The sequence below is a fragment of the Ovis canadensis genome, chromosome X (genome assembly GCF_042477335.2).
Source record: "Ovis canadensis isolate MfBH-ARS-UI-01 breed Bighorn chromosome X, ARS-UI_OviCan_v2, whole genome shotgun sequence".
NCBI classification, from domain to species: domain Eukaryota; kingdom Metazoa; phylum Chordata; class Mammalia; order Artiodactyla; family Bovidae; genus Ovis; species Ovis canadensis.
In genome coordinates, this window is record NC_091727.1 from 135,593,416 (window position 1) to 135,620,129 (window position 26,714).

General features: G+C 39.2%; 1 protein-coding gene and 1 long non-coding RNA gene across 14 annotated transcripts in view; one reads left to right on the forward strand and one right to left on the reverse strand.

Annotated features, from left to right (window-relative positions):
* ZMAT1 (zinc finger matrin-type 1) overlaps positions 1 to 23,441 on the reverse strand; it is a 42,506-nt gene extending 19,065 nt beyond the window's left edge. For 6 of the 12 annotated variants that reach the window (XM_070291044.1, XM_070291043.1, XM_070291047.1 and 3 more), the window contains exons 1-2: positions 23,062 to 23,441; positions 752 to 858 (exon numbers count right to left, since the gene is read on the reverse strand). In XM_070291044.1, the coding sequence (XP_070147145.1) occupies positions 752 to 858; positions 23,062 to 23,368 (414 nt within the window). In that variant the 5' untranslated portion in view covers positions 23,369 to 23,441. Of the gene's footprint in view, positions 1 to 751; positions 859 to 22,810; positions 22,915 to 23,061 lie in introns of those variants that run through there. The other 6 variants (XM_070291050.1, XM_070291049.1, XM_070291051.1 and 3 more) reach the window with 1 other exon arrangement.
* Positions 1 to 26,714, forward strand: part of LOC138930584 (uncharacterized) — a 112,608-nt gene that overhangs the window by 4,633 nt on the left and 81,261 nt on the right. The window lies entirely within an intron of this gene.

Sequence of the window (26,714 nt, forward strand, 5' to 3'; positions counted from 1 at the left end):
TTTAAAGTAGAACTGGCATTATATTTCTTTTAAGTAAATGTATCTGGTACTTTTGTTAATACAGATACCACATATGACAAAAAATCCAATAGTTGATAATATGATGTAGAATGGGAGACAACACTAAATGAAAGGAAAGAACACTAGATATGAAATCAGAGGAGATCGTCTTTAAGCTTAGTAATGCCAAGATTAGCTATGGTTAATCACTATTCCTCTGGGTTTCAGCTTTCTAATCAATAAGCTAAAGAAGTAAGAACATTAAATATTCCTTCCTTTAGCTCTAGAATTCCATGGTATTGGGCTTAAAAATATGTAGTTAAATCAAGTGCAAGACTAGTTCATTTTGTTTTTATCCTTCATTTACTGTAAAGGAAAATTCTGGAGTTCAGTGAGATCCCTTGATTCACATTAATAGTTTCCTATAGCCTTATAGTTTCCAAGCCTTATAAAACTTTCCTTATATTTACTACAAGGACATGAAGCATACAGTGACTTGATAGATAGAAAGGGAGGCAGAATGATGTGAAGAAAATAAAATATGCTTTGGAGTCAAAAGAGACTGAGTTTAAACCCAAATTTCCCAACTTAAGCTGGTAAATGACTGTTCCTCACTGAGCCAGGCTCTTCATCTATCAGAGGGAAATAATACACAGGATTCTCATAAGTATCAAAACCAGATAACATACGAAGTTTATCTGCTGCATTTAAAAATCTATTTTATACTCCATTCCCATTGTTTTTAACCTACCTCATAATGTGAAATCCTTTGTGATTCAAACTGAAGCACCACTCCACATACATTACAAAAATTATCTGCAAAAAGTTCAGTCTTTTCCTGTTCATTCCAAGTCATATCTATGAATAAAATAAAGGGAAGTGAGACATATATCACATCAATGAATAGTTAGAATACATATCATTTCATGAGATGAGATGAGATGAGTCGCTCAAGTTGTGTCCGACTCTTTGCGACCCCGTGGACTGTAGCTCACCAGGATCCTTTGTCCATGGGATTTTCCACGCAAGAATACTGGAGTGGGTTGCCATTTCCTTCTCCGGGGGATCTTCCCAACCCAGGGATCGAACTCAGGGATCGAACACCACTTCAAATCTGAGTCCTTGTGAGGTCACAGTAAAAGCATTTTGCTTATTGAGTATGCAATTTAATACGAGCATAATAAGCATGCCTCTAATGCAGGATATAGCAAGAGTTATTTAATATGATAAGTCTGTGTGATTTTTAGGTAACATTGGAGCCATAGCTCCAGATAAATGACTGTTTTATAACAAAGCCTTTTTAACGATTACATGGGTACTTGTGCATGCATGCTCAATCAGTCATGTCTGACTCTTTGTGACCCCATGGACTGTAGCTCACAGCCTCCTCTGTCCATGGAATTTTCCAGGCAAGAATACTGGAGTGGGTTGCCATTTCCTACTTCAAGGGATCTTCCTGACCCAGAGATCAAACCCTGTCTTCTGCATCTCCTTCATTGGCAGGCAGATTTTCTTTTTTTAATCACTAAGCCACATGTGAAACACAAAATTCCAAGGGTTGGTTTCTTAATCCTGCCTTTCATTATTGGTGCCCCAAATCATTTTATGAAGCTCACGAAGTTACTGGTACCCCTATAACTTCCCTGGTGGCTCAGTGGTAAAGAATCCATTTGTCAATACAGGAGGGGGGGTTTGATCCCTGGGTCGGGAAGATCCCCTGGAGAAGGAAATCGCAACCCACTGCAGTATTCTTGCATGGAAAATCCCATGGACAGAGGAGCCTGGTGGGCTACAGTCCACAGGGTCGCAAAGACTTGAAAAAGTTGGACAAGACTGAGCAACTGAGCACTCACATACATAATCCTTGAAAAGGCATTGTTATAATACTGTCACTTATGTGGAGCTATGGCTCCAATATTATCCTATTTCCCTGGTGGCTCATACGGTAAAGAATCTGCCTGCAATGTAGGAGACCAGGGTTTGATCCCTGGGTTGGGAAGATCCCCTGGAGAAGGGAACAGCAACCCACTCCAGTATTCTTGCCTGGAGAATTCCACGGACAGAGGAGCCTGGTGGGGTAGAGTCCATGGGATCGCAAAGAGTCAGATACAACTGAGCAACTAACACAAAATCACATGGAACCACAGAAAAACTTTGTCCATAGTAGGCAAACATTTTCCATTGTTATACAAACATTGGCACACTCATTTGGCCAAACAAATCTCGCACAAGGCCCCAAAGTATTATTAATAACATCCACAACTTATGCTGCATTTTTCACTGTAATAACACAAGTCAAAAATTTCTGTATTTACACTTGAGGTCCACATTTCAGTCTAAGCTTCCTAACAGCTACAATGTATTCTGCCAAAATTTATTAGTGTATCTACAAGGTATAAATCACAAAACATCAAAATTTTGCTTGCTGTTTGGCTACTTAAATGAATAAGCCAATACTACACATACTTTCATGGTGAAATGCCCATGACATATCAAATGGATAAAAAATTGTAGAACAATGAATATAATACATTCATTTCCAACACTAAGAAAAATTAAATATACATCACATATAAATATGTGGAAAGATATAAATTAAATTTTAAAATGATTAACTTTGGGAAGGAGGGCCAGAAAAGGATGAAAGGGAGAAAATGTAACATTTTAATTTCTGTACAACTATTTTAATTTTTGCAAGAAGTACGTAGGACTTTCTATTTAAAAACCTTTAAAAGTATTTATTTTCAAAGTTATATTGGATATCTTCAACTGAGCTTTAGTTTTCAGTACCACTGTATGGACTAAAAAGGCTTACTTAAATTGCATGTTCAAGATAATAATAATTGTAACAAGGAACATGTCAAAAACAAGTTGAACAGTTATAAATTTATGCCTATAATGTATATTATCCCCTCTGAATTATATTTAGGTTGTTCTAAAATATATCATTTCTCTAATTTTGACTGTAAAGTCAGCAAGGTAAAGAGTTTAATATATTTCAGGACTTCCCTTAACTACTATATGCAATGAGCACAGTGATAAGATCTTGAACTTCCTATTAAAATTTGTAATAATAAGCAAATATTATCATTTGGTGGCAACATAACTTGTTACAGAGGGGAAGTTTCCATTAAGAAGGCAAAAGGAAACTACTAATTTAGAGGTTCAAGAATTCCTAAGATTTAACATTCACTTCTTTCCTAGATCAAACTTTAATTCCAGATTTCCCTACTTCTAATAGTCAAGGTCTGATAGTGACAGTCAAGTTGGGAAATATGAAGGCTGAGTTTTTTAAACAGTCTTTCATTACTGGTGATCCAAATCATTGCCACGAAGCCCATGAAATTACTGGTACCCCTAAACTTTCCTTTAGAATGGTATTGCCTAAACTTACTGCCTTAGACTCATTTTCTCAAACAAGTTCTTGGTCTGTATTTCTTTATTAAATGGTATGATATCCCAGACTCAAAATCTCAGCCATTACTCGCCACAGCAAATCTCTGTTTCTTGTCCATTCTAACTCATGTTATTTAATATCCATCTCTTCCTTTAAATTTCCCATAACACTACCTGAGTGCAGGCCCTCAATGTCGTGGGCATCATTAAGATTTATTGTTATTTACTGAGGTTAGTTTCAAAATACTATGGTACACATTTTGGAAAAAGATAAAGAAAAAAATAAAGAGTACTTATTGATGGCCTTTGTGTGTGTGTAAACAAGATAATAGCTTACTCTTTTAGTCCTTAAAACAAATCTGTGAGGTAAGTGTTATTTCCCAAATTCTGAAGGTTAGGAAATTAGGATTCACTGAAATCAAGAAAACTTATCACATGCGTTATTCCTTGGAGCTGGAATTTAACCTTTTTATCTTGACCTTTTCCATTATACATACAGAACTGTCCCACATGTTGGAAATGATGCAGCAAGTGAATAACTATTAATTTCAAGAAATTTACAATTTATCAGGGAAGATGTGTATAGAAAGAACTATGATCCAAAGATCAAAATGTCATAAGTGATATAAGACATAAGGTACAATGTATTCCTGCTGAGAAGTTTGGGGAAAGCTTTCTAGAGGAAAACAGGCTTTGAACTTAGCTTTAAACAATGTATAAAATTCAGATAGAAGAGTGGAATAAAGGTACTGGGGGGGGGGTCAAGAATATGATTTCATATTTCAAATATTTTGTTGTTCAGTTGCTCAGTCGGGTCCAACTCTGCGACCCCATGGACTTCAGCACACCAGGCTTCCGAGTCCTTCACTATCTCCCAGAGATTGCGCAAACTCATGTCCATTGAGTCGGTGACACCGTCCAACAATTTCATCCTCTACTGCTCCCTTCTCCTGCCCTTAATCTTTCCCAACATCATCGCATCAGGTGGTCAAACTATTGGAGCTTCAGCATCAGTCCTTCCAATAAATATTCAGGGTTGATTTCATTTAGGGTTGACTGGTTTGATCTCTTGGCTGTCCAAGGGACTCTCAGGAGTCTTCTCCAGCACCACAGTTTGAAAGCATCAATTCTTTGGCCTTCAGCCTTCTTTACGGTCCAACTCTCACATCCAAACATGACTACAGAAAAAACATAGCTTGGACTAGACGAACCCTTGTTGGCAGAGTGATGTCTCTGCTTTTTAATAAGCTGTCTAGGTTTGTCATAGCTTTTTTTCCAAGGAGCAAGCATCTTTTACTTTCATGGCTGCAGTCACCATCCACAGTGATTTTGAAGCTCAAGAAAATAAAATCTGTCACCGTTCCCATTTTTCCCCATCTATTTCCTATTAAGTGATGGGACTGGATGCCATGATCTTTGCTTTTTGAACATTGAGTTTTAAGCCAGCTTTCTGTCTCCTCTTTCACCTTCATCAAGAGGCTCTTTAGTTCCTCTTTGCTTTCTGCCATTAATGTGGTGTCATTAGCATATCTGAGGTTATTGATATTTCTCCTGGCGATCTTGATTCCAGCTTGAGCTTCATCCAGCCCGGCATTTCACATGATGTACACTGCATATAAGTTAAATAAGCAGGGTGACAAAATACAGCCTTGACGTACTCCTTTCCCATTTTGGAACCAGTCCTTTGTTTCATGTCTGGTTCTAACTGTTGCTTCTTGACCTGCATGCTGGTTTCTCAGAAGGCAGGTAAGGTGGTCTGGTATGCCCATCTCTTTCACATTTTCCACTTTGTTGTGATCCACATAGTCAAAGGCTTTCGTGTAGTCAATAAAGCAGATGTTTTTCTGGAATCCCTTTGCTACTTCTATTATCCAACAGATGTTAACAATTTGACCTCTGGTTGCTCTGCCTTTCTAAATTCAGCTTGAATATCTGGAAGTTCCAGTTCATGTACTATTGAAGCCCACCTTGAAGGATTTTGAGCATTACCATGCTAGCATGTGAAATGAGTGCAATTGTGTGGTCATTTGGACATCCTTTGAAATATTTTAGGATGTTTCAAATCCTAAAAGATTATGCTATTAAAGTATTGCAATATTCAATATGCCAGCAAATTTGGAAAACTCAGCAGTGGCTACGGGACTGGAAAAGGTCAGTTTTCATTCTAATCTCAAAGAAGGTCAATGCCAAAGAATGTTCAAACTACTGCACAACTGGGCTCATTTCAGATGCTAGCAAGGTAATGCTCAAACTCCTTCAAGCTAGGCTTCAATAGTACATGAATCAACAAACTGCAGATGTATAAGCTAGATGCAGAAAAAGCAGAGGAACCAGAGATCATATGGCCAATGTCCACTGGATCATAGAAAAAGGAAGGGAATTTCAGAAAAAAATCCGCTTCTGCTTCATTGACTACTTGAAAGACTTTGACTGTGTGGATCACAACAAATTGTAGAAAATTCTGAAAGAGATGGGCATACCAGACCACCTGACCTGCCTCCTGTGAAACCTGTATGCAGGTCAAGAAGCAACAGTTAGAACTGGACATGGAACAATGGACTGGTTCCAAATAGGAAAAGGAGTACTTGAAGGTTGTATTTTGTCACCCTGCTTACTTAACTTATATGCAGAGTACATGACGTGAAATTCTGGGCTAGATGAAGCTCAAGCTGGATTCAAGATTGGCAGGAGAAATATTAATAACCTCAGATATGCAGATGACACCATCCTAATGGCAGAAAACAAAAAGGAACTAAAGAGTTTCTTGATGAAAGTGAAAGAGGAGACTGAAAAAGTGGCTTAAAACTCAACATTCAAAAAACAAAGATCATGACATACAGTCCTATAACTTCATGGCAAATAGATGGGGAAAAATGGAGACAGTGAAAGATTTTATTTTCTTGAGCTCCAAAATCACTGTGGACAGTGACTGCAGCCATGAAAGTAAAAGACACTTGCTCCTTGGAAGAAAAGCTATGACAAATCTAGATAGCTAATTAAAAAGCAGAGACACTTAGTCATGCCCAACTCTTTGTGATTCAATGAACTACACAGTCCATGGAATTCTCAAGGCCAGAATACTTGAGAGTGGGTAGCCTTTCCCTTCTCCAGGGGATCTTCCAAACCCAGGGACTGAGCCCAGTTCTCCCAAATAGCAGGTGGATTCTTTACCAGCTGAGCCACAAGAGATTCATGTTGATGTACGGGAAAACCAATACAATATTGTAAAGTAATTAGCCTCCAATTAAAATAAATAAATTTATATTAAAAAATAATAAACAAAAAGCAGAGACATCACTTTGCTGACAAAGGTCCATATAGTTCAAACTATGGTTTTTCCAGTAGTCATGTATGGATGTGAGAGTCGGACCATAAAGTACACTGAGCGGCAAAGAACTGATGCTTTCGAACTCTGTGCTGGAGAAGACTCCTGAGAGTCCCTTGGACAGCCAGGAGAGCAAACTAGCCAATCCTAAAGGAAATAAACCTTCAATATTCATTGGAAGGACTGATGCTGAAGCTGAAGCTCCAATACTTTGGCCACCTGATGCGAACAGCTGACCCATTGGAAAAGATCCTGATTTGGTGAAAGACTGAAGGCAGGAAGAGATGGGGGCAGCAGAGGATGAAATGATTGGATGGCATCACCAACTCAATGGACATGAGTTTGAGCAAACTCTGGGAGACAGTGAAGAACAGGGAAGCCTGGCGTGTGCAGTCCATGGAGTCATGAAGAGTCAAATACAACTGAGCAACTGAACAACAACAAGGATATGAAGGACAATAATTCAAAGCTTGGAATGAGCCTAACTCATAAATGGCTTCATTAAGGCATTTAGACTTAATTCTGCATTCAAGGGAAAAGAAGTGACTTTAAATAGGGCTATGAGTTAGGAATCAGTCGCAGGCAAAAGGTCATGAAGTTAAACCAGAAGTGGGCAGTAGGCATAGAAAGGAAGAAGCGAATATAAGAGGTGCATGTAAGCTAAGTCACATATGACTCTTTGTGACCCCATGGACTGTAGTCACAGCCTTGTCTAACTCAATAAAACCATGAGCCATGCCATGTAGGCCACCCAAGATGGACGGATCATGGTGGAGAGTTCTGATAAAATGTGGTCTACTGGAGAAGGGAATGGCAAACCACTTCAGTATTCTTGACTTGAGAACCCCATGAACAGTATGAAAAGGCAAAAAGGTATGACACTGAAAGATAACCTCCCCAGGTTGGTAGGTGTCCGATATGTTACTGGAGGAAAGTGGAGAAATAATTCCAGAAAGATGGAGCCAAAGCAAAAACAACACCCAGTTGTGGATGTGACTGGTTATGGAAGTAAAGTCTGATGCTGTAAAGAACAATATTGCATAGGAACCTGGAATGTCAGGTCCATGAATCGAGATGAACTGGAACTGGTCAAACAGGAGATGGCAAGAGAGAACATCAACATTTCAGGAATCAGTGAGCTAAAATGGACTGGTATCAGTGAATTTAACTCAGATGACCATTATATCTACTACTGTGGGCAAGAATCCTTTAGAAGAAATGGAGCAGCCATCACAGTCAACAAAAGAGTCCAAAATGCAGTTCTTGGGTGCAATCTCAAAAACAGCAGAATGATCTCTGCTCGTTTCCAAGGCAAACCATTCAATATCACAGTAATCCAAGTCTATGCCTCAACCAGTAATGCTGAAGAAGCTGAAGCTGAACAGTTCTATGAAGACCTACAAGATCTTCTAGAACTAACACCCCAAAGATATGTCCTTTTCATTATAGGGGACTGGAATGCAAAAGTAGGAACTCAAGAGATACTTGCACTAACAGGCAAATTTGGCCTTGGAGTACAAAATGAAGCAGGGCAAAGGCTAATAGAGTTTTGCCAAAAGAACACACTGGTCATAGCAAATGCCCTCTTCCAACAACATAAGAGAAGACTCTACACATGGACATCACCAGATGGTCAATACCAAAATCAGACTGATTATATTCTTTGCAGCCAAAGATGGAGAAGCTCTATACAGTCAGCAAAAACAAGACTGGGAGTTGACTGTGGCTCAGATCATGAGCTCTTTATTGCCAAATTCAGACTTAAATTGAAGTAGGGAAAACCACTAGACCATTCAGGTATGACCTAAATCAAATTCCCTTACAACTATACAGTGGAAGTGACAGATTCAAGGGATTAGCTGTGATAGAGTGCCTGAAGAACTATGGATGGAGGTTCATGACATTGTATAGGAGGCAGTGATAAAGACCATCCCCATGGAAAAGAAATGCAAACAGGCAAAATGGTTGTCTAAGCAGGTCTTGCAAACAGCTCTGAAAAGAAGAGAAGCAAAAAGCAAAGGAGAAAAGGAAAGATATACCCAGCTGAATGCAGAGTTCCAAAGAATAGCAAGGAGAGATAAGAAAGCCTTCCTCAGTAATCAATGCAAAAAATAGAGGAAAACAATAGAATGGGAAAGACTAGAGATCTCTTCAAGAAAATCTGAGACACCAAGGGAAAATTTCATGCAAAGATGGGCACAATAAAAGACAGAAATGGTATGGACCTAACAGAAGTAGAAGATATTAAGAAGAGGTGGAGATAATACACAGAAGAACTATACAAAAGAGATCTTCACGATCTGGATAACCATGATGGTGTGATCACTCATGTAGCGCCAGACATCCTGAAATGCGAATTCCAGTGGGCCTTAGGAAGCATCACTATGAACAAAGCTAATGAAGGTGATGGAACTCCAGTTGAGCTATTTCAAATCCTAAAAGAATATGCTGTGAAAGTGCTGCACTCAATATGCCAGCAAACGTGGAAAACTCAGCAGTGGCCACAGGACTGGAAAAGGTCAGTTTTCATTCCAATCCCCAAGAAAGGCAATGCCAAAGAATGCTCAAACTACTGCACAATTGCACTCATCTCACAGGCTAGCAAAGTAATGCTCAAAATTCCAAGCGAGGCTTCAACAGTACATGAACTGTGAACTTCCAGATGTTCAAGCTGGATTTAGAAAAAGCAGAGGAACTAGACATCAAATTGCCAACATCCACTGGATCATTAAAAACGCAAGAGAGTTCCAGTAAAACATCTACTTCTGCTTTTCTGACTTCGCCAAATCCTTTCACTGTGTGGATCACAAAAAACTGTGGAAAATTCTTCAAGATGGGAATCCCAGACCACCTAACCTGCCTCTTGAGAAACCTGTATGCAGGTCAAGAAGCAACAGTTAGAACCAGACATGGAACAACAGACTGGTTCCAAATAGGAAAAGGAGTATGTCAAGGCTGTATATTGTCTCCGTGCTTATTTAATTTATATAGTGTACATCATGAGAAACGCTGAGCTGGATGAAGAACAAGCTGGAGTCAAGATTGCTGGGAGAAATATCAGTAACCTCAGATACTCAGATGACATCATCCTTATGGCAGAAAGTGAAGAAGAACTAAAGAGCCTCTTGATGAAAGTCAAAGAGGAGTGTGAAAAAGTTGGCTTAAAACTCAACATTCAGAAAACTAAGATCATGGCATCTGGTCCTATCACTTCATGGCTAATAGATGGGGGAAACAATGGAAACAGTGACAGAATTTATTTTGGGGGGGCTCCAAAATCACTGCAGATGGGGACTGCAACCACAAAATTAAAGACACTTATTCCTTGGAAGAAAAGCTATGACCAACCTAGACAGCATATTGAAAAGCAGAGACTAATTTGCCAACAAAGGTCTGTCTAGTCAAAGCTATGGTTTTTCCAGTAGTCATGTATGGATATAAGAGTTGGACTATAAAGAAAGCTGAGTGCCAAATCAATGTTTTTGAACTGTGGTGTTGGAGAAGTCTCTTGAGAGTCCCTTAGACTGCAAGGAGATCAAGCCAGCCAACCCTAAAGGAAATCAGCCCTGAATATTCATTGGAAGGACTGATGCTGAAGCTCCAATACTTTGGCCACCTGACACAAAGAACTGACTCCTTGGAAAAGACCCTGATGCCGGGAAAGATTGAAGGCAGGAGGAGAAGGGGATGGCAGAGAATGAGATGGTTGGATGGCATCACCAACTCGATGGACCTGAGTTGGAGCAAGCTCTGGGAGTTTGTTGATGGACAGGGAAGCCTGGTGTTCTGCAGTGCATGGGGTTGCAAAGAGTCGGACACAACTGAGCGACTGAACTGAACTGAACTGGACTGTAGTCTGCCAGGCTCCTTTGTTCATTGGATTCTCCAGGCAAGAGTACTGATGTGGGTTGCCATGTTTTCCAGGGGATCTTCCCGACCCAGGAATCAAACCTGCATCTCTTATGTCTCCTGCATTGGCAGGTGTGTTCTTTACCACTAGAGCCACCCATATCTATGGGAAACTAAAGGGTATTATAGCCTGAGCTTAAAACTTGCCATGAATATGATAAGCCTTCATTGCATTTAAGCTTAAGTGATGCTGTTGCTGATCCAAGATGTAGACCTCTGACCTTTTATCCAATTCATTCATCTACAATTACTTGTCAAAAGCAAATTATCCTTTTGGGTATAATATAATGAATATGTTAACTTTAGTGAATCAAAAATTAAAACACAAAAAAATCTAAAATTCAAAAAGAAGACATCAGAGTGATGTTGCATATTAGAGTGTACTTAAAAGGTGTACTTATATAGCACACTTTCCTAATTCAAAGATGATTAAATCTACATTCAAAATTTCAGAAACAAACCTTCAGGTAAGAATCATTCTGAATCAGGGTTTCACATCAAATTCACAGGCACAGCTTCAAAATCAAACATGCTGAATCAAAATAAAGCTCTCTGTGGGTGGTCCCATCCACCCACAAGCCATTCTCATGATCAACCATGCTCGAGAGGACAGGCTCAGATCCTTACCCATAATGACTGTACAATATCTTTTTAGTAAATAAGATGATTTATACAAAAGTTGGTCATCTAGAATACTTATCAAGCTAACAGAGTTGTAGTGTAACATGAAGAGATTTTTTTTAATGAAGGAAGGAAGAAGGGAGGGAGGAAATAAAAAGAAAATATTCTTTGGCACTACTTCAAATCTATTTAAATCTCTAGGATTGAGGACCAAGAATCTGTGTTTGTAAATAGGATCCCTAAGTAATATCTTTAAACAGCCAACCTAGTGATCCTTGTTGAGTCTTCCACCAAGGTAGTTCTCAACCCAGGCTGCACATTATAATCACCTTGGTTGTTTTCAGAACACACTAATGCCCAGGCTCCATCCCAGACCAATTAACTCAAATCTCTGGGAGTGGTTCCTGGCCATAGTTTCGTTTTTTCAAAGCTTTGTGTGTGACTCTGTTGCACAGCGAAGGTTGAGAATCACTGCTATCTTTTTTAGCAGCCAAATTTTTACTTCTTTTTGTTGAACTGAAATCTGTTTTCCTACAGTATAGGGGTTCTCAAACTTTAGTATGCTATCAGAATCACCTGGAAAGCTTGTTTAAAGAGATTGTTGGACCCCATTCTAGGATTTCTGATTCCATAGTCCCAGGATAGGGGGCTCAAGGATGTACATTTTTAAAAAGTTCCCTAGTGATGCTGATGCTGCTGGTCCGGGGACCACACTTTGAGAATCACTATCTTAGAGCTTCCCCTAGTCCTAGTTCTATTCCTTTAAGTCATTGAAAACATACACTTTCTTCTTAAATATTTTTAGAGAATCATAACATCTTTATTCCTTCCCTTCCTCTTGAGCCTCTTTGTGAGTTGACCCCAGTTCTGTCATGCAGCATGATTTGTAGATCTCTAACTAGTTTGACTACATCCATGTCATTCATAAAGTGTAACACAAACACTCAGAACAAACTAATAAAATGAAATCACCTTAATCTTCTAAACTGTGGTAACAAAAAACCCATATAACATAAATTTTACCACCTTAATCATTCTTCAGTGTACAATTCACTAATATTAAGTATATTCTGCTCCTTATTTTGAATATTTCTTCTAGTAGTTCAGCCTAATATTGCTTTACCATCTTTGGGTGGTCAAATCATACTGTTAACTCATGCTAATTTTTTACTAAAATACAAACTTATTTTCCACCTGAAAGTGAATAACCTCTGTACCTCCAGGACATAGTTATATAGATAGGAATTTTTCTGGACCCCCAAACAGATCCCGTATACATTCAGATTTATCTCAGGAGGATTGTGGAAGGTGGCTTTTTACTGAGGGCAATTACAAATGATAGGGTATTGTTTTTCAGAGGTCATGCCATACTACCAATTCTCCTCAAGCTGCATTTCCCCTAAATCTGACACAAATGTAATATCTACTTTCTAAAGGTGCTATGTGAGGCTTGGAGAAGTCAAGCAATTGTCACAAAGTCACACAGCTAGTAAGTGTGAGTCAGGATTCAAACCTAAGTCTGCCCAATATTTCCCTGAGAGCTGGCTCTTAAAAAGACCGAAGTCTTGAATGAGAAACTTCCTCTCTAGGTTTGGCATATATAAGAAACATATGTTTGATTCACACAGGGTGCTAAATAAATATTACTTTAGGCCCTGCTTTACCCTAATCCCCACTCCTTGAGACATGATTTTGGGACATCCAGAAAAAAACGGCCTATAGCCAGCTCTGAAAATAGGAGAGAAAATTGGTGATAGTACAGATGTTTTTCAGGGGGAAGGCCAACGTCAGGAAGCAGATGTTAAATTAGGAGTCAGATGAGTAAATGACATCGACTGTGAGGAAGATGGCTGAGAGAGAAACTAATGTTTACTTAACAATCACTACATGCCAGGAACTGAAGTGTTCTCTCAAAGAACTAGACTTCAAGAGCTGGTTCTGATAGGAAGCAGGACCAAGGTATAGCTGAAGAAACTTGGAGATTTCTATCTTCCTCTCTTTTCTTTTCTTCATTATACTCTCACCATGTCTTTTTTAAACTGGTTAGAATAGGAAATAAATGTATTTTTATTGGTTTATTGCTAAAATATGGGCTTATATAAATTTTTAATTCCAAAAGCAATAAGATTGTAAAAAGCACTAGAAAGAGGGAGGCTGTATTACAGACTTTACCCTGTGACTAACTAGCCATATAACTAAGAACATATCACAGACATACCATGTATCAGGTTACCATTTCTGTAATTTCTTTTGTACTTGACTATATCACGGGTTGATGGTCAAGGGAAAAGACTGTATTTTAGAATACATACAGAAGCAAAATTTTGGTGGGGTACTTACAGAAGGACCCAAATAACTTAGCTTTTTCCAAATAATAAGCCTACCAGGAAAGCACAAAAGATGATTTGAAGTATTAAGCAGCTATTCAGTTCATACACACTTTATGGGTCTAAAACTTCAAAAGGTCCCAGTATTTCTTCCCCTAATCCTCCATTATTAGCATCTCCTTGTCTATGTCCTAACCCAAAAGCTGGTTCTTTCTCAAATATTTCTTGGCAATACACACATATTTCTGAGTGTAAGGTCTTAGTCATTATAGCTAGTGTCAGAAAGAAAACATCTTCTCAGCAAACTGAAGTATTATTTTAGTTATAATTTAGGTATAAGTGGCTCAGTTTTCAATTACAAAGAATACACCATATTCACGGCAGATGGTCCTGCATCTTTCAATCTAATTTGGTTGGAGAGCAAGGATTAAAATATAGATAGATTACATATTAGAATATCAAATGAAAAATACTGAATGCTGTGAAATGTGATTTCCTCTTCTGTATGCAGCAAATAAGATGCTTTAAACATAGATGGTAAACATCTCCCAGTTAATCTCAAGTATACTGTTTTAATATTCCTAACATAGCACTTCTGAGATGTTCTTCATTCCCTGACATATTTTGCCTGCTGTCATAATCCTGGAAAAAATATGCATCAGTTCAGTCGCTCAGTCACGTCTGACTCTTTGCGACCCCATGGACTGCAGCACACCGGGCTTCCCTATCCATTACCAACTCCCGCAGCCTGCTCAAACTCATGTCCATTGAGTCGGTGATGCCATCCAACCACCTCATCCTCTATTGTCCCCTTCTCCTCCTCCTTCAGTCTTTCCCAGTATCAAGGTCTTTTCCAGTGAGTTGGCTCTTCACATCAGGTGGCCAAAGTATTGGAGCTTCAGCTTCAGCATCAGTCCTTCCAGTGAATATTCAGGGTTGATTTCTTTTCGGATTGACTAGTTTGCTCCCCTGGCTGTCCAAGGGATTCTCAAGAGTCTTCTCCAACACCACATTTCAAAAGCATCAATTCTTTGGTACTCAGTTTTCTTTATAGTCCAACCCTCACATCCATACATGACTACTGGAAAAACCATAGCTTTGTAAGATTTATACTTTGAATCAAAGCACACCTTAGGGCAGATTGGTAGTGAGATGTTAATGATATATTGGTATACTCTCAAATATGGACTGGGATATAGTGTCTTTGAAGCATACAGGAATTTCTGATGCTGATACCATTTCTTTGTGTTTTAACATAAAACAAAAGCAATGGGGAATAAAGAAGTACTGTCAAAAACTAGGTTCAACATGGGAAGAGAACCTAAGTCTGATAATGGAGTGAGAGCTTAAACTCATAGATATGGAAAAGATTAAGAATAACTTTTAAATATCTGTTTTTTCCAGAATCAGCAAGTTCTATAGAGTGTAGAAATACAGTCAGGTAACAAAAGTTTCAGTTTGGGGCAATGAAAAAGTTCTGGACATGGATAGTGGTGCAGGTGGCATAACATGAATGTCACTGAACTGCACACTTGAAAATGCTCAAAATGGAAACCTTTATATTATGCATATGACAATAAAAAATAAAATATTGAAAAAAATTCAAAGCATCCTTCTTCTCCCTGAACTATGGCATGAAAGGCAGTTGACAACCTGCAGAGCCAACCTGTCACTCAAGAAACTGCATAAACAAGTAATAAACCTTTGTTTTGCTAGCAGTAGTGTGCCTGCATGCTAAGTCGCTTCAGTCGTGTCCAACTCTTTGTGACCCTATGGACTGTAGCCTGCCAGGCTCCTCTGTCCATGGAATTCTCCAGGTAAGAATAGTAGAGTGGATTGCCAGGCCCTCCTCCAGGGGAATCTTCCTGATCCAGGGATCGAACCCACGTCTCTTATGTCTTCTGCATCGGCAGATGGATTCTTTACCATTAGTGCCACAAGTGTAGCGTAGTGTTAGTCGCTCAGTCGTGTCTGACTCTTTGTGACCCCATGGACTGAAGCCTGCCAGGTTCCTCTGTTCATGGGGTTCTCCAGGCAAAAATACTGGAGTGGATTGCCATTTTCTTCTCCAGGGGATATTCCCAACCCAGGGCCTGAATCCTGGTTTTCTGCATTGCAGGCAGATTCTTGACCCAAATGATCTTCTACTGAATAACATTTATGAAGGCTATTTTAAATGAAACAGTGATTTTGTGACAAATTATAAATGGGATCTTATAAAAAAGAGTTCGTGTATTTGATGCTCCTACAATTTTATTATATTTATGTATAGTTTAGCCTTTGGTTACAGAATGAATCAACCAATTTTCTATTAATGAATGTGCTTAATCTCTTTACTTCCTTCCTACAAGGAATGTTTACATGACTTTAGAAAATAAAACTTTCATAATAACTTGGAATGGGAGAAAAAACCATGACCTACAGTACTAGGTAGTAGTAAAACAATAAGTAGTAGAGCATTGGGTAGTAGTAAAAAAAAAAACAAACAGCTTTTGAGTTGGTCAAACAGATTCAAATCCTATCTCTACCCATAACTATATAAACTTGAGAAAATTATTTAGTCACTCTGAGCCAGTTTTTTCATCTAGAAATATATTACCTCTCTCAGGATGTGATGAATATGAAATAAAATAAAAAAATTTTAAGTGTTTAATACACAAAGGCACTCAAAGTATGCTTGTTTACTATTCCAGGAGCTTTGAACCTTGTACTTAATATTACATATAATTGCTTTATTTCAGATCAGAGTAATTTGAGAGATAATCTAGTCTAGAGTTTCTCAATCTTGGCACTATTTTCACTTTGGGCCAGATAATTCATTGTTGTGAGAGGCTGTTCTATGCATTGTAGGATATTTAGCAGCATCCCTGGCCTCTACTCTGGAGAAGGAAATGGCAACCCACTCCAGTATTCTTGCCTGGAGAATCCCATGGACAGAGGAGCCTGGTAGGCTACAGTCCACAGGGTCACAAAGAGTCAGACACGACTGAGCAACTTCACTTTCTTTCTTTCCTTTCTGGCCTCTATTAACTATAATAGAATTTGGTAGCATTCCCCAGTTGTCACAACCAAAAATATCTCCAGATATTGCCACATGTCCCTTGTGGGGCAAAATTATCTCTAGTTTATAACTGATTTAGTCTAATGTCCTCATTTCTAAATGATGAAACTTAGGCCCAGGAAGATTATAGGAAATAAAGGACTGGAGAAGTTAATATTTTAAAGATATGATTCTAGATACAGGTGCATTTGGACCATGGACTTGAGCATTACTAAAATTCCCTGTGTTGACACAAATATATGCAATTTAGATTGTACCAATATCTGCCTTTGGGGGGGGGGGCGGAAAGCAAAGAGGATTCATTTGCCAGAAACTCATTTTTAAAGGGACTTTGTTGGATTGTGTCTACTCCAAATAGCTGCAATATTATGCTAAAGTTCCTGTATACAAAATGCAACTGAGTGTGAAATCCAAATGATCATACTTGAAATTTCCTTCTAGTACTATTAGACAACACCAGACAATTAAGGATGAAATAGATTTTTTGTGACAAAAGAATAACATATATGGCTTGAATCAGAAAAGAATAATGAAATCTGTGCTTATAATTTGGTTCATTCTCTCTAATGGAATTAAAAACCTTGCAAAGAATTTCTCTTTCCTCTGAGGAAAAGAACCAGATCATCACATGTCTTTAGTTCTAGGTAAGAGAAACTTTGTTCACTCCAATTAAATTTTCTTTGGTGATGAGGGTGAAAGAGGAGAGTGAAAAAGGTGGCTTAAAACTCAACATCCAAAAAACTAAGATCATGGCCATCTAATCTCATCACTTCATGGCAAATAGATGGAAGAAAAGTGGAAACTAACAGATTTTATTTTCCTGGGCTTCAGAACCACTGTGGATGGTGACTGCAGCCACGAAATTAAAACATGCTTGCTTCCTGGAAGAAAAGCTATGATGAACTTGCTGCTGCTGCTGCTAAGTCGCTTCAGTCGTGTCCGACTCTGTGCAACCCCATAGACAGCAGCCCACCAGGCTCCCCCGTCCCTGGGATTCTCCAGGCAAGAACACTGGAGTGGGTTGCCATTTCCTTCTCCAATGCATGAAAGTGAAACGTGAAAGTGAAGTTGCTCAGTTGTGTCCGACTCTTAGCGACCCCATGGACTGCAGCCTACCAGGCTCCTCTGTCCATGGAATTTTCCAGGCAAGAGTACTGGAGTGGGGTGCCATTGTCTTCTCCGATGATGAACCTAGATAGCGTATTAAAAAGCAGAGACATCACTTTGCTCACCAAAGTCTGTAGTAACAAAGGTCTGCTGACAAAGGTTTTTCCAGTAGTCATGTATGGATGTGACAGCTGGACCATAAAGAAGGCTGAGCAGCGAAGAATTGATGCTTTCAAACTATGGTGCTGGAGAACATTCTTGAGAGTCCCTTGGACAGCAAGGAGATCAAACCAGTTAATCCTAAAGGAAATCAACCCTGAATATTCTTTGGAAGGATGATGCTGAAGCTCCAATACTTTGGCCACCTGATGCCAAGAGCTGACTCATTGGAAAAGAACTTAATTTTGGGAAAGATTGAGGGCAGGAGGAAAAGGGGGCAGCAGAGGATGAGATGGTTGGATGGCATAACTGACTCAATGGACATGAATTTGAGCAAACTCTGGAAGACAGTGAAGGACAGGGAAGCCTGGCATGCTGCAGTCCATGGGGTCACAGAGTCAGACAGGGCTTAGCAACTGAACACTACCACAATTGATAAGAAGTTTATGCTTATTCAAATTAGGTGACTAATTTATAATTGGCTGTATTTACTAAAATGAATCTTACTTGCATTTCTTACATGACAATAGATTTAGTTGTACAAAACATCAAATTTCCTCAAGACAATTCATCAGATGTTTATGGCAAGAACTAGCTACTAACTGTTTTAATGCTTTGCTGAAGTAAGAATTTCATAGTCCAATTGATCTTGATGCAAAAAAAAAAAAAAGCAGCATTGTAAAGAATGCCTTACATGTTCTATTTTAATAGGGACAAGAATGCAGCAAACCTCAAAAGGGTTGGCTGCAATATTATGAACATATATCTCATTCTTAAGTCACAGATTTGAAATCAGGAGCCATTAAGAAAGCTAAGAAGTAAACATTTTAATTCTACCAGGAGTATATGCACTATATTCTCCATGACTGTACCTTTAGAAATAATCTTTCTCAAACATTCTTGATTAAAATGGATTTTTAAGAAATAGCTGACTTGACCCTTGCAATCTTTAAATACCATCATTATCTTAGGAAAGAATGAGCAGAGCTCAACACTAAGTTGTAGGACACCAGGGAACTGATGTTAACCTTGCCAAGGAGTTTTAACTCTTTATTTCCCCAAAAGGCACACTCCATTTAGGGAGTTTTCAGATAGATTAATTGTGCCAGAAATGCAGATCTGTACCTGTCAGCATTATGAACACTCATAGCTATAATGCTATCTAGTACCTTTATGTTCTCAGATTATAAAATTAGTACCTGACCTATTGGCAAGGGTGGCAAGTTTGGCAAGTTTTATTTACACAGATTATCATAATAAAAAAATAATGAAGGCTTTCTCAGGGCATATTAGCAATTATAAAATGTAATGGAATTAACAAAATAATTGGGAGTGCTTGTTGTATGTTTAATATTTATTGAATATTGAAACTAAATTCTTGACCTTCAAAATCATAAGCACTCTGTGGCTAGCTAGCCCAGCAGTCATGCTTATGAAGTTAGAAACTGAATTCAAGTCCTGTCTAAATTCACTAATTTACTTGATCCATGAAAACTACTTTGCATCAGAAAGTCACCATGCCCCTCATTCCAATAGGTTAGTAAATGAGAATGGATCTGCAAGACTGGTTTCAGGTGCAAAAGAATCAAAGTTCATATCCTAACAGATATATATGATGAATATAATATTAATAAATGTTTATGAATTTAGATGCTTAGTTAATATTTTCACATACTGACACTAAAGAAGAGGATCAGAAACTTAGAAATGGTCATTAACCTCTCTCCAGATATTCCCACCCTGCCAAAAGCAGAGAATTAAAAATTAATTCTAACAGTTGGCTAATTATTCTTCCTTAGTACCAACATTAGATGTATCATATGATTTGCTTTAGTGTGCCTATAATATTTGAGACAATGTGGGCAAAGTACAGATTTACAATGAACAATGGCACAGTCTTGACAGCTTAGAAGTCTGACTAGTTACACTTAAAACTGTCTTTTCCCCAATTATTTTATTTTTACTTTATAATTTTACTATCAAGCACTACTATTGAGCTCTATAATATAGCTACATCTAGGGCTCTATAATATAGCTACGTCTAGTTTGCTTGTATATTCTGGGCACTGAGCCAAGTGTTTGGCGCAGGCCGCGCACACACACACACACACACACACACACACAGCATTCAATAAATTATTCCTGAATAAATGAAAGAAAGGCTATTAACTAGGTTTTCTCATGCTGGCCTTGAAACTTTACTTAAGAACATTAAGACAAAGGAAAGCCTTGTTAGGTAATTGCTATGCAAAAAGATCATTAAGTAAAATGCCAGGATGTCTTCCAATTTAAAACAGAATCTATTTAATAATTTCTTTTTCTTAAAAGGAAGAGGGAAATAAGAGGGTTTCTGTTTATTTTCGTTTAGATTTTTACTATGATCACATGGTAACATCAATACTGGATGAAAACTGTTTTGAGCCATTCATACATTTTTGAAAAAACTTCACTGAATGAAATATGAAGGGTCCTAGAAAATCTCATGACTTGCCCCTTTCCATGAATTTGTTTCTTTGTATGTGTTTTTTCATACGTGTTCACTTGGCATTTATTTGTTGATTTGTTTTTAAGCTGATTGTCCAATTTCCCACTTGGAGCCTTTCAAAGCTTCTAATCTTCCCTGCTTAGCAATTTCTAATCTCCACTGACATTTGCTCATTACCAACCCCAAGACAGATGAAAGCCTCAGGAGTATTGACTATAGTTGAAAATGGATCAACAAAGGTTTTATCAAATAACTTTTAATGGTCCTATCTGTAGTGGATTTGTAATTATCTGCTGCAGCTGCTAAGTCAATCTGAATCTTGACAATTCTTTGCCACTTGTTAGTTATCTAACTAGGACTTCAAAAACAAAACAAGCAAAAGATACTGGCACACCACCAAGAAACATTTTTCTCTCCTCTCCTTTATCCACTATCATAACTGGTGACAATTTATGGCCTCTATAAATATCTAAACAAAAATAACTTGATATCTAAATAGCATTTTGGACAGTGTATCAACTATGTATCATTTAAGTGAAACATCAGGAGTTTTGGTTTGGACTGAACAGTTAATGAAGGATATTTACCCAAAATGAAATGGTAAGAGATAATTTTTAGGTAGCAATTATATTTGGTTTCTCATATCCTAGTAAACTGTTATCAACACTAACAACAAAGATTGTATTACTCACTGAATGTCAGGTCATAAATCTTGGTCAAGGTTTCTATAGTTTATGAACCACTGTTCTAGTGCACAGCCATGGATATGCTATGGAAAGAATATCAATGCAGAACTGCAAAACCACGGTTCATACTTTCAGATCTGAAATTGATCTAGAGTTTGGCTAGTTCAATACCTGTATTTCATAAATGTCAAGATCCAAATCCAGGAAGCTTGAGATCTGTTCAGGGTCAGAAAAATCTAGCAGATAAACTAACACCAGAACCTACATTCAGCAGACTCCTATTTTAGGGCTCTCCTCATTTTTACCAGCTAGAAGTAGTATAGACAGGGTATTGCCACTACTTTCTTAATTTATAACTCTTAAAGTCATTAATACCTGCATATATTCAAAGATACTGCAACCAAGTCAGTCACAGAGCCAGGCAAAAAGCCATCTTTTCCATAAGATGCTGGTCCTAAACCTTACTGTGAAAAGGCCATGTGAATCAAACTGAACTGTGATCTTGACTCCTGAAAAGCTGCTCTCTCCTTCGTGTTGCTTATAGACAGAAACTTTGGTATAAAAACAAAAATTCCAGGAGGTTTCATACTTTGATCCCTGAGCAATTGTGTTTAAGTTCAGGATGACTGAGGACACTAAATAAAAGTCTTTCAAAAGCTGCCTTCAGTAAAAGAGATCATAAATTTAAAAAACATCATGTACAGTGTATTTCTAACTTCTATATTTAGTAAGTGCCATTTATGTAATGTGCCTATGACAAACATTGTACGGGATTTTCTTCTGCTTTGCCATTCCTCCAAACTGAAAGATGTCATAGGTTACGGGATACATCATTTAAGAATGTGAAAATTATTTTTATGGAATACTTTTATTTCTACTTCTAGGAAAAAGTAACTTTGATTATTTTACTCTATTTTGGGGTCCACGATCTTTCACTTTGGAGGCAAATTAGCAGCGAACGGTAACACAGAATATACTGGAAATTAATAACGAAATTTACGATGGCAAAATGCTTTACAGAGATCTTCTGTGGTGGACTCGGTCTTACCCAGATAAGAAGCATTTCCAAAATTGCTTTAAAACACAATTCAATGGCAAATTTTACAGTTTGCTATTAGTAGGCTGTTCACAAATATATAGTACTTCGTGTGAACTAAACACCACTTCGGCCGAAATAGTCACGAAATATCTTATGTTAGGAGTAATGTGTGTTGGTATGTACATTATTTACTAAAGCCAAAACCACCTTAAAGATGGGCACGAAAACCTTGCTTTAGAAGGTTACACCCTCAAATAGAGAAAATTCTGAAATCTGTGCCTTTGCCACTTTTCTTTCCTCAGTACAACCCCCTCCACCAGACCCTACGACTCTAAAATCCAACCGATCCTACCTTAAAGCTCAACATACACTCTAACCTCTCGAAATGTCTAATCCCGGCTCTCCTTAAATACACTACTCTAAGTTTCTACACTGAAGGATGCTGAATGTCCCCAAAGGGAAATTTCCTCCCTCTCGTTTCTTTGGCCGTTTCTCTGTCACCTCTGGCCCCTGTCGCCGTCAGTCCCCCTTCCCTTTCCCTGACCTTCTAGTTCCAGCGCACTTTTCTACCTTGCCCTCTCTCACCAAATCACACCTCGGATTCCTAGAGAGAGCACACTAAAGCGCCCTGGCTGGGAGAGAGATTAAGTGCTTGGGGTTTTTTCCTTCCCTTCGAACTCCTGGCTTGTGAGTACCTGCGTTCCTTTTCCTGGGGGGCCCCATCCTTTTCGGGCAGAAGGAGGTAGGGAAGGCCCTCTCTGCTTCGCCCCTCTGGCACACTCGGGGCTACCACGGCGGGGCGGGGCGGGGCGAGCTTGGCCTTTACTGCGCCACAGCAGGTGGGGGGTGGGGCGGTGGCGGGCCGCGCCCAGTCCGCTCTGGGACAGGCAGAAGAGAGGCAGCAAAGGAGACGGGGCCTCCCCCACAGCCCGGGACGGGAACTCACCTTCTCTCAGGCAAGGGCGGGTGTCTACTTTAAACCTACTGCCCCCCCTCCCCGCCGCCGCCATAGTGGAGCCGCCAAAGCCGCCGCCGCCGCCGCCGCCGCCGCCACAGTCACCGGCAGGCGGGCAGGCAGACGTGGAGGTGGCGGAGGAGGCAGGCACAATCGCTGCCGCTGCCGCCGCCGCCGCCGCCGCCGCGCAGGCGGTGGCGGTGGAGGAGGAGGAGGAGGAGGAGGCGACAGAGACGGTAGCTTCCTGAGGGGAAGACTCCGCTGCCAGCGGTGTGACAGCGCTCGGCGCCGCCGCCATCGCAGCGAGGCGCCGACAATTGCCCTTGCGCCTCACTCCTGTGAAGCTCCTCTTGCCCCGCCTCCCGCTTAGCCCCGCCCCTTAGCCCCTCTTTTCCTTGCCTCGGCTCCAGCCTCTTTCTCGCTCCTTCTCTCCACCAATAGGAACGCTTCAGACCCGCGGGCCACCCCTCCCTTCCCCCCACGGCTTGGCGTAACCAACCTCCCTTTGGAGGGGAAGCGACAGCGGCCAAGGGCAAAGGGCAAAAAGCGCGGGATGTAAAAGCACGTGGTCTTCACACAGTGATGTCTTTTCCGTTGGAGAAGCTAATCTAAAACCAATTTAAAGAAAAGAATGTCTGGAAACCAATTTACTCCATCACCCAAATCGCTCTGAAATATATCTTCTCCCGCCTTTCTTATAGCCCTCAGTGAACAGAAAAATAGCAGAAGCCTTGGTCACGATGCATTTTCATCACGAGCCCGAAAGTCCTGCTTAACTATGGATCTACCCATCTAAATTACAATTAAAAAACTGGAAACCCAGGACCCAACCATATAACGAATATTACCTATTTGAATCTCCTCACCATCTTTCCCCCAAATTCCAAAGAAATAATTATCTTGATTCATATTAGTTATTATTCCCATACTCTTTTTACATATGTTCCAGTACATAGATATATGCCTAAACCATGTTGTTTAGTTTTGTTTCCAAATTTGACAAAAATTTATGTATTTTTCTAGGTAGCATTTTGGGGCTTGTTACTTTCGCTAAAATTTTGTTTCTGAGATTCGTCCATGTAGCTGTAGTTCACTCACTGTCAATGCTGTAAAATATCCATCCATTTCTCTGTTGGTTGGTATGTGTCATGGTGCATCTGTGCAAAAGTTTCTCTTGGGTAAGCTCTCCTTTGCATTTTCACTTCCACAGCCCTATTTCGAATCCTCACTGTCTCTTGTTAGAACTATAGAATTTGCCTCACTGGTCTCCTTTCCTCTGATCTCAAGCCCTCCAATCTAGTTCCATATTCCTGCCATTTATCACTGTCTCGCCTTTGCCTGTTAGATAGTCAAAGGACACAGTTTTGGACTAGTAGTCTCCCCCTTCACTTCCTATTCTGTTCCCCTTCCACTGTCCCCACCTCCCCACACTGCTTTTAATTTATTTAGCAGTATTAAAATCTTCTTACAGATTCCTATACAAGCTGTTATTTCATGATGTAATGCTATTGTATATATTGCGTCTTCTTCCTGAAATGTCCCCTTCCCCTATAATTAGGCATCTTCCTACTGAATCCCTATATACCCCTTGAAATCCAAATAATATATCACCTCTCCCAGGTAACATGTCCTGTCCCTACTTAGCCTTAATTCCACCCTCTTCTGTGCTACACCTATATCATGTGCATATTTTGAATGTGTGCCTCTCTTCTCCATAGACTGGGACCATTTAGAAACAAAAGATAGTTTATTTCTGATTTCTCATGATCCAGTACAGTGAAGTCCTAGGCAAAGGTCAAAAATCAATAGTCCCTAAACCTAGGTCCCTAAGTCCTTAGGTCTGACCCACAGATGTGTTTTAAGTGCACAGTTATTTATTTACTTCCCTGTCAACAATTGAAACATTTGGCATTCCTTACAAAAGAAAAAAAAGTCTCTTAAAAACATTTGAAGATTTAGCAGTATTTGTTGTGCATTCCTAACTGCCAACAACTGGCTGGAGCTGAATAGCAAACTCAGAGACTTGGAGTGCTAGGCTCTTAAGGACATTTTTATGTTGTTTTTGTGGTTCAATAATTTACCCAAGATTACCTGAGTCATTGGGTTTCTCTAATGTTCTTTCCTGTCCTTCTCTAAGTTAGTGCAGCATTTACTCACTGAAGAAATTACTGGAAAGATCACACACAAGAAATATTCCACTGAAACAGCCAGTAGGACAAGGCATGCATAAAAAAGAGTGTAATATATCCCTTCCAGTATAGGAGGGAGAATCCCTCAAAAGCATTGTTTCTCAAAATATGAATCACAGTTCATATGTAACTATATAACTGTATAAGAACTACTCAGTCAGAATCTGGGGAGTGTGCATCCCTCAGGATTCAGTTAGCAAAAGAGAAATTGCACTAGGTTTTTCAAACAAATTATTTAATATAGAGAATCAGGTATTTTTAAAAACTTAGGAAGGTTAGAGTAATAAAACTCAGATGACTTTCCCAGATACTGTCAACTAGTCTTGGACAGTCTTTCCATCCTCTTCTGTGTTCTCCTCTGTGTTGCAGAAGCGGGACATTTCCCAGACTTTTCGGTCAGCAGGATTCTGAATATGGTTTAGGATTCTGAGTATGGTTTAGGTCTCACCAGTGGTACACATTTTAGAATAGAATGGAGGCCATTCTTTACATGCACTCAAATAGATATAAAACATGAGTTTTTGTAGTGGTCTCAACATTCTTCTGCACAGCTTATACCCAAAGGCTTTGGAGGACCTGTAAGGTTAGCAGTGATTTACTTGAACCTGCTGACCTCTGTGTGGTAGTTAACAATTTCCTGTCTTTGGACTATAGCAGCCAACAAATACTAATTAAGATACAGTTACTTCTTCCTTCTTAGGCACAACGGAAACTTTTGTGTTTTCTGTTCAATCAAACAGTAAAAAGAGGGGAGAGGATATTGCCTGACATAAAAGAAAGTAGTTAGTTTTCTCCCCATTCCCCAACTCTGTTTGGTGACATGCAGAAAAGAAAAATGCCACCGAATCTGAGTAATACACTATGACAATAAGCACCTACTTTCCTGTCTTCCTCTACACTTCTCATTGTTCTCTATGACTGTTATGATATTAAGTGAATGGCAAAATAATTTCTTTCACAAGAGAGAGGAGGTGGAATGTAACAAAGAGTGACAATTAATGAAAGCCTCCTATGGGCTAGACTTTTCCCATAATTTCCCAGTCATCTCACAACAGTGATGTTGAATCGGGTTCATTAACCTCATTTAAAGAATGCACTCAGATTCATGGATATAACTAACTTTTCCCTGGTTTTCAATTTAGTGATTGAAATGGTCTGCTTATATCACTGGACCACAGGGAGGGGGACAGTATTGACTGAAATGAGTTTTAACTACTGACTCCTAAAATCACAGACAGAAGATGGGGGTGTGGGGGTGTGGAAGTGGGCCTAAGGTGTAGGTCAGAGTTGCCAAAAAAAAAAAGGAGTATATCTTTGAATATTTGAGAAATCAATAAAGAAAAGCATACCAATAGTTATTTCACTATTTCTATGGTGAAACATAATATGCATTGTTTAGAATAATATGGGGAAATTAAAAATTCTATTGCCAAACACAATACACTTAAAGATATC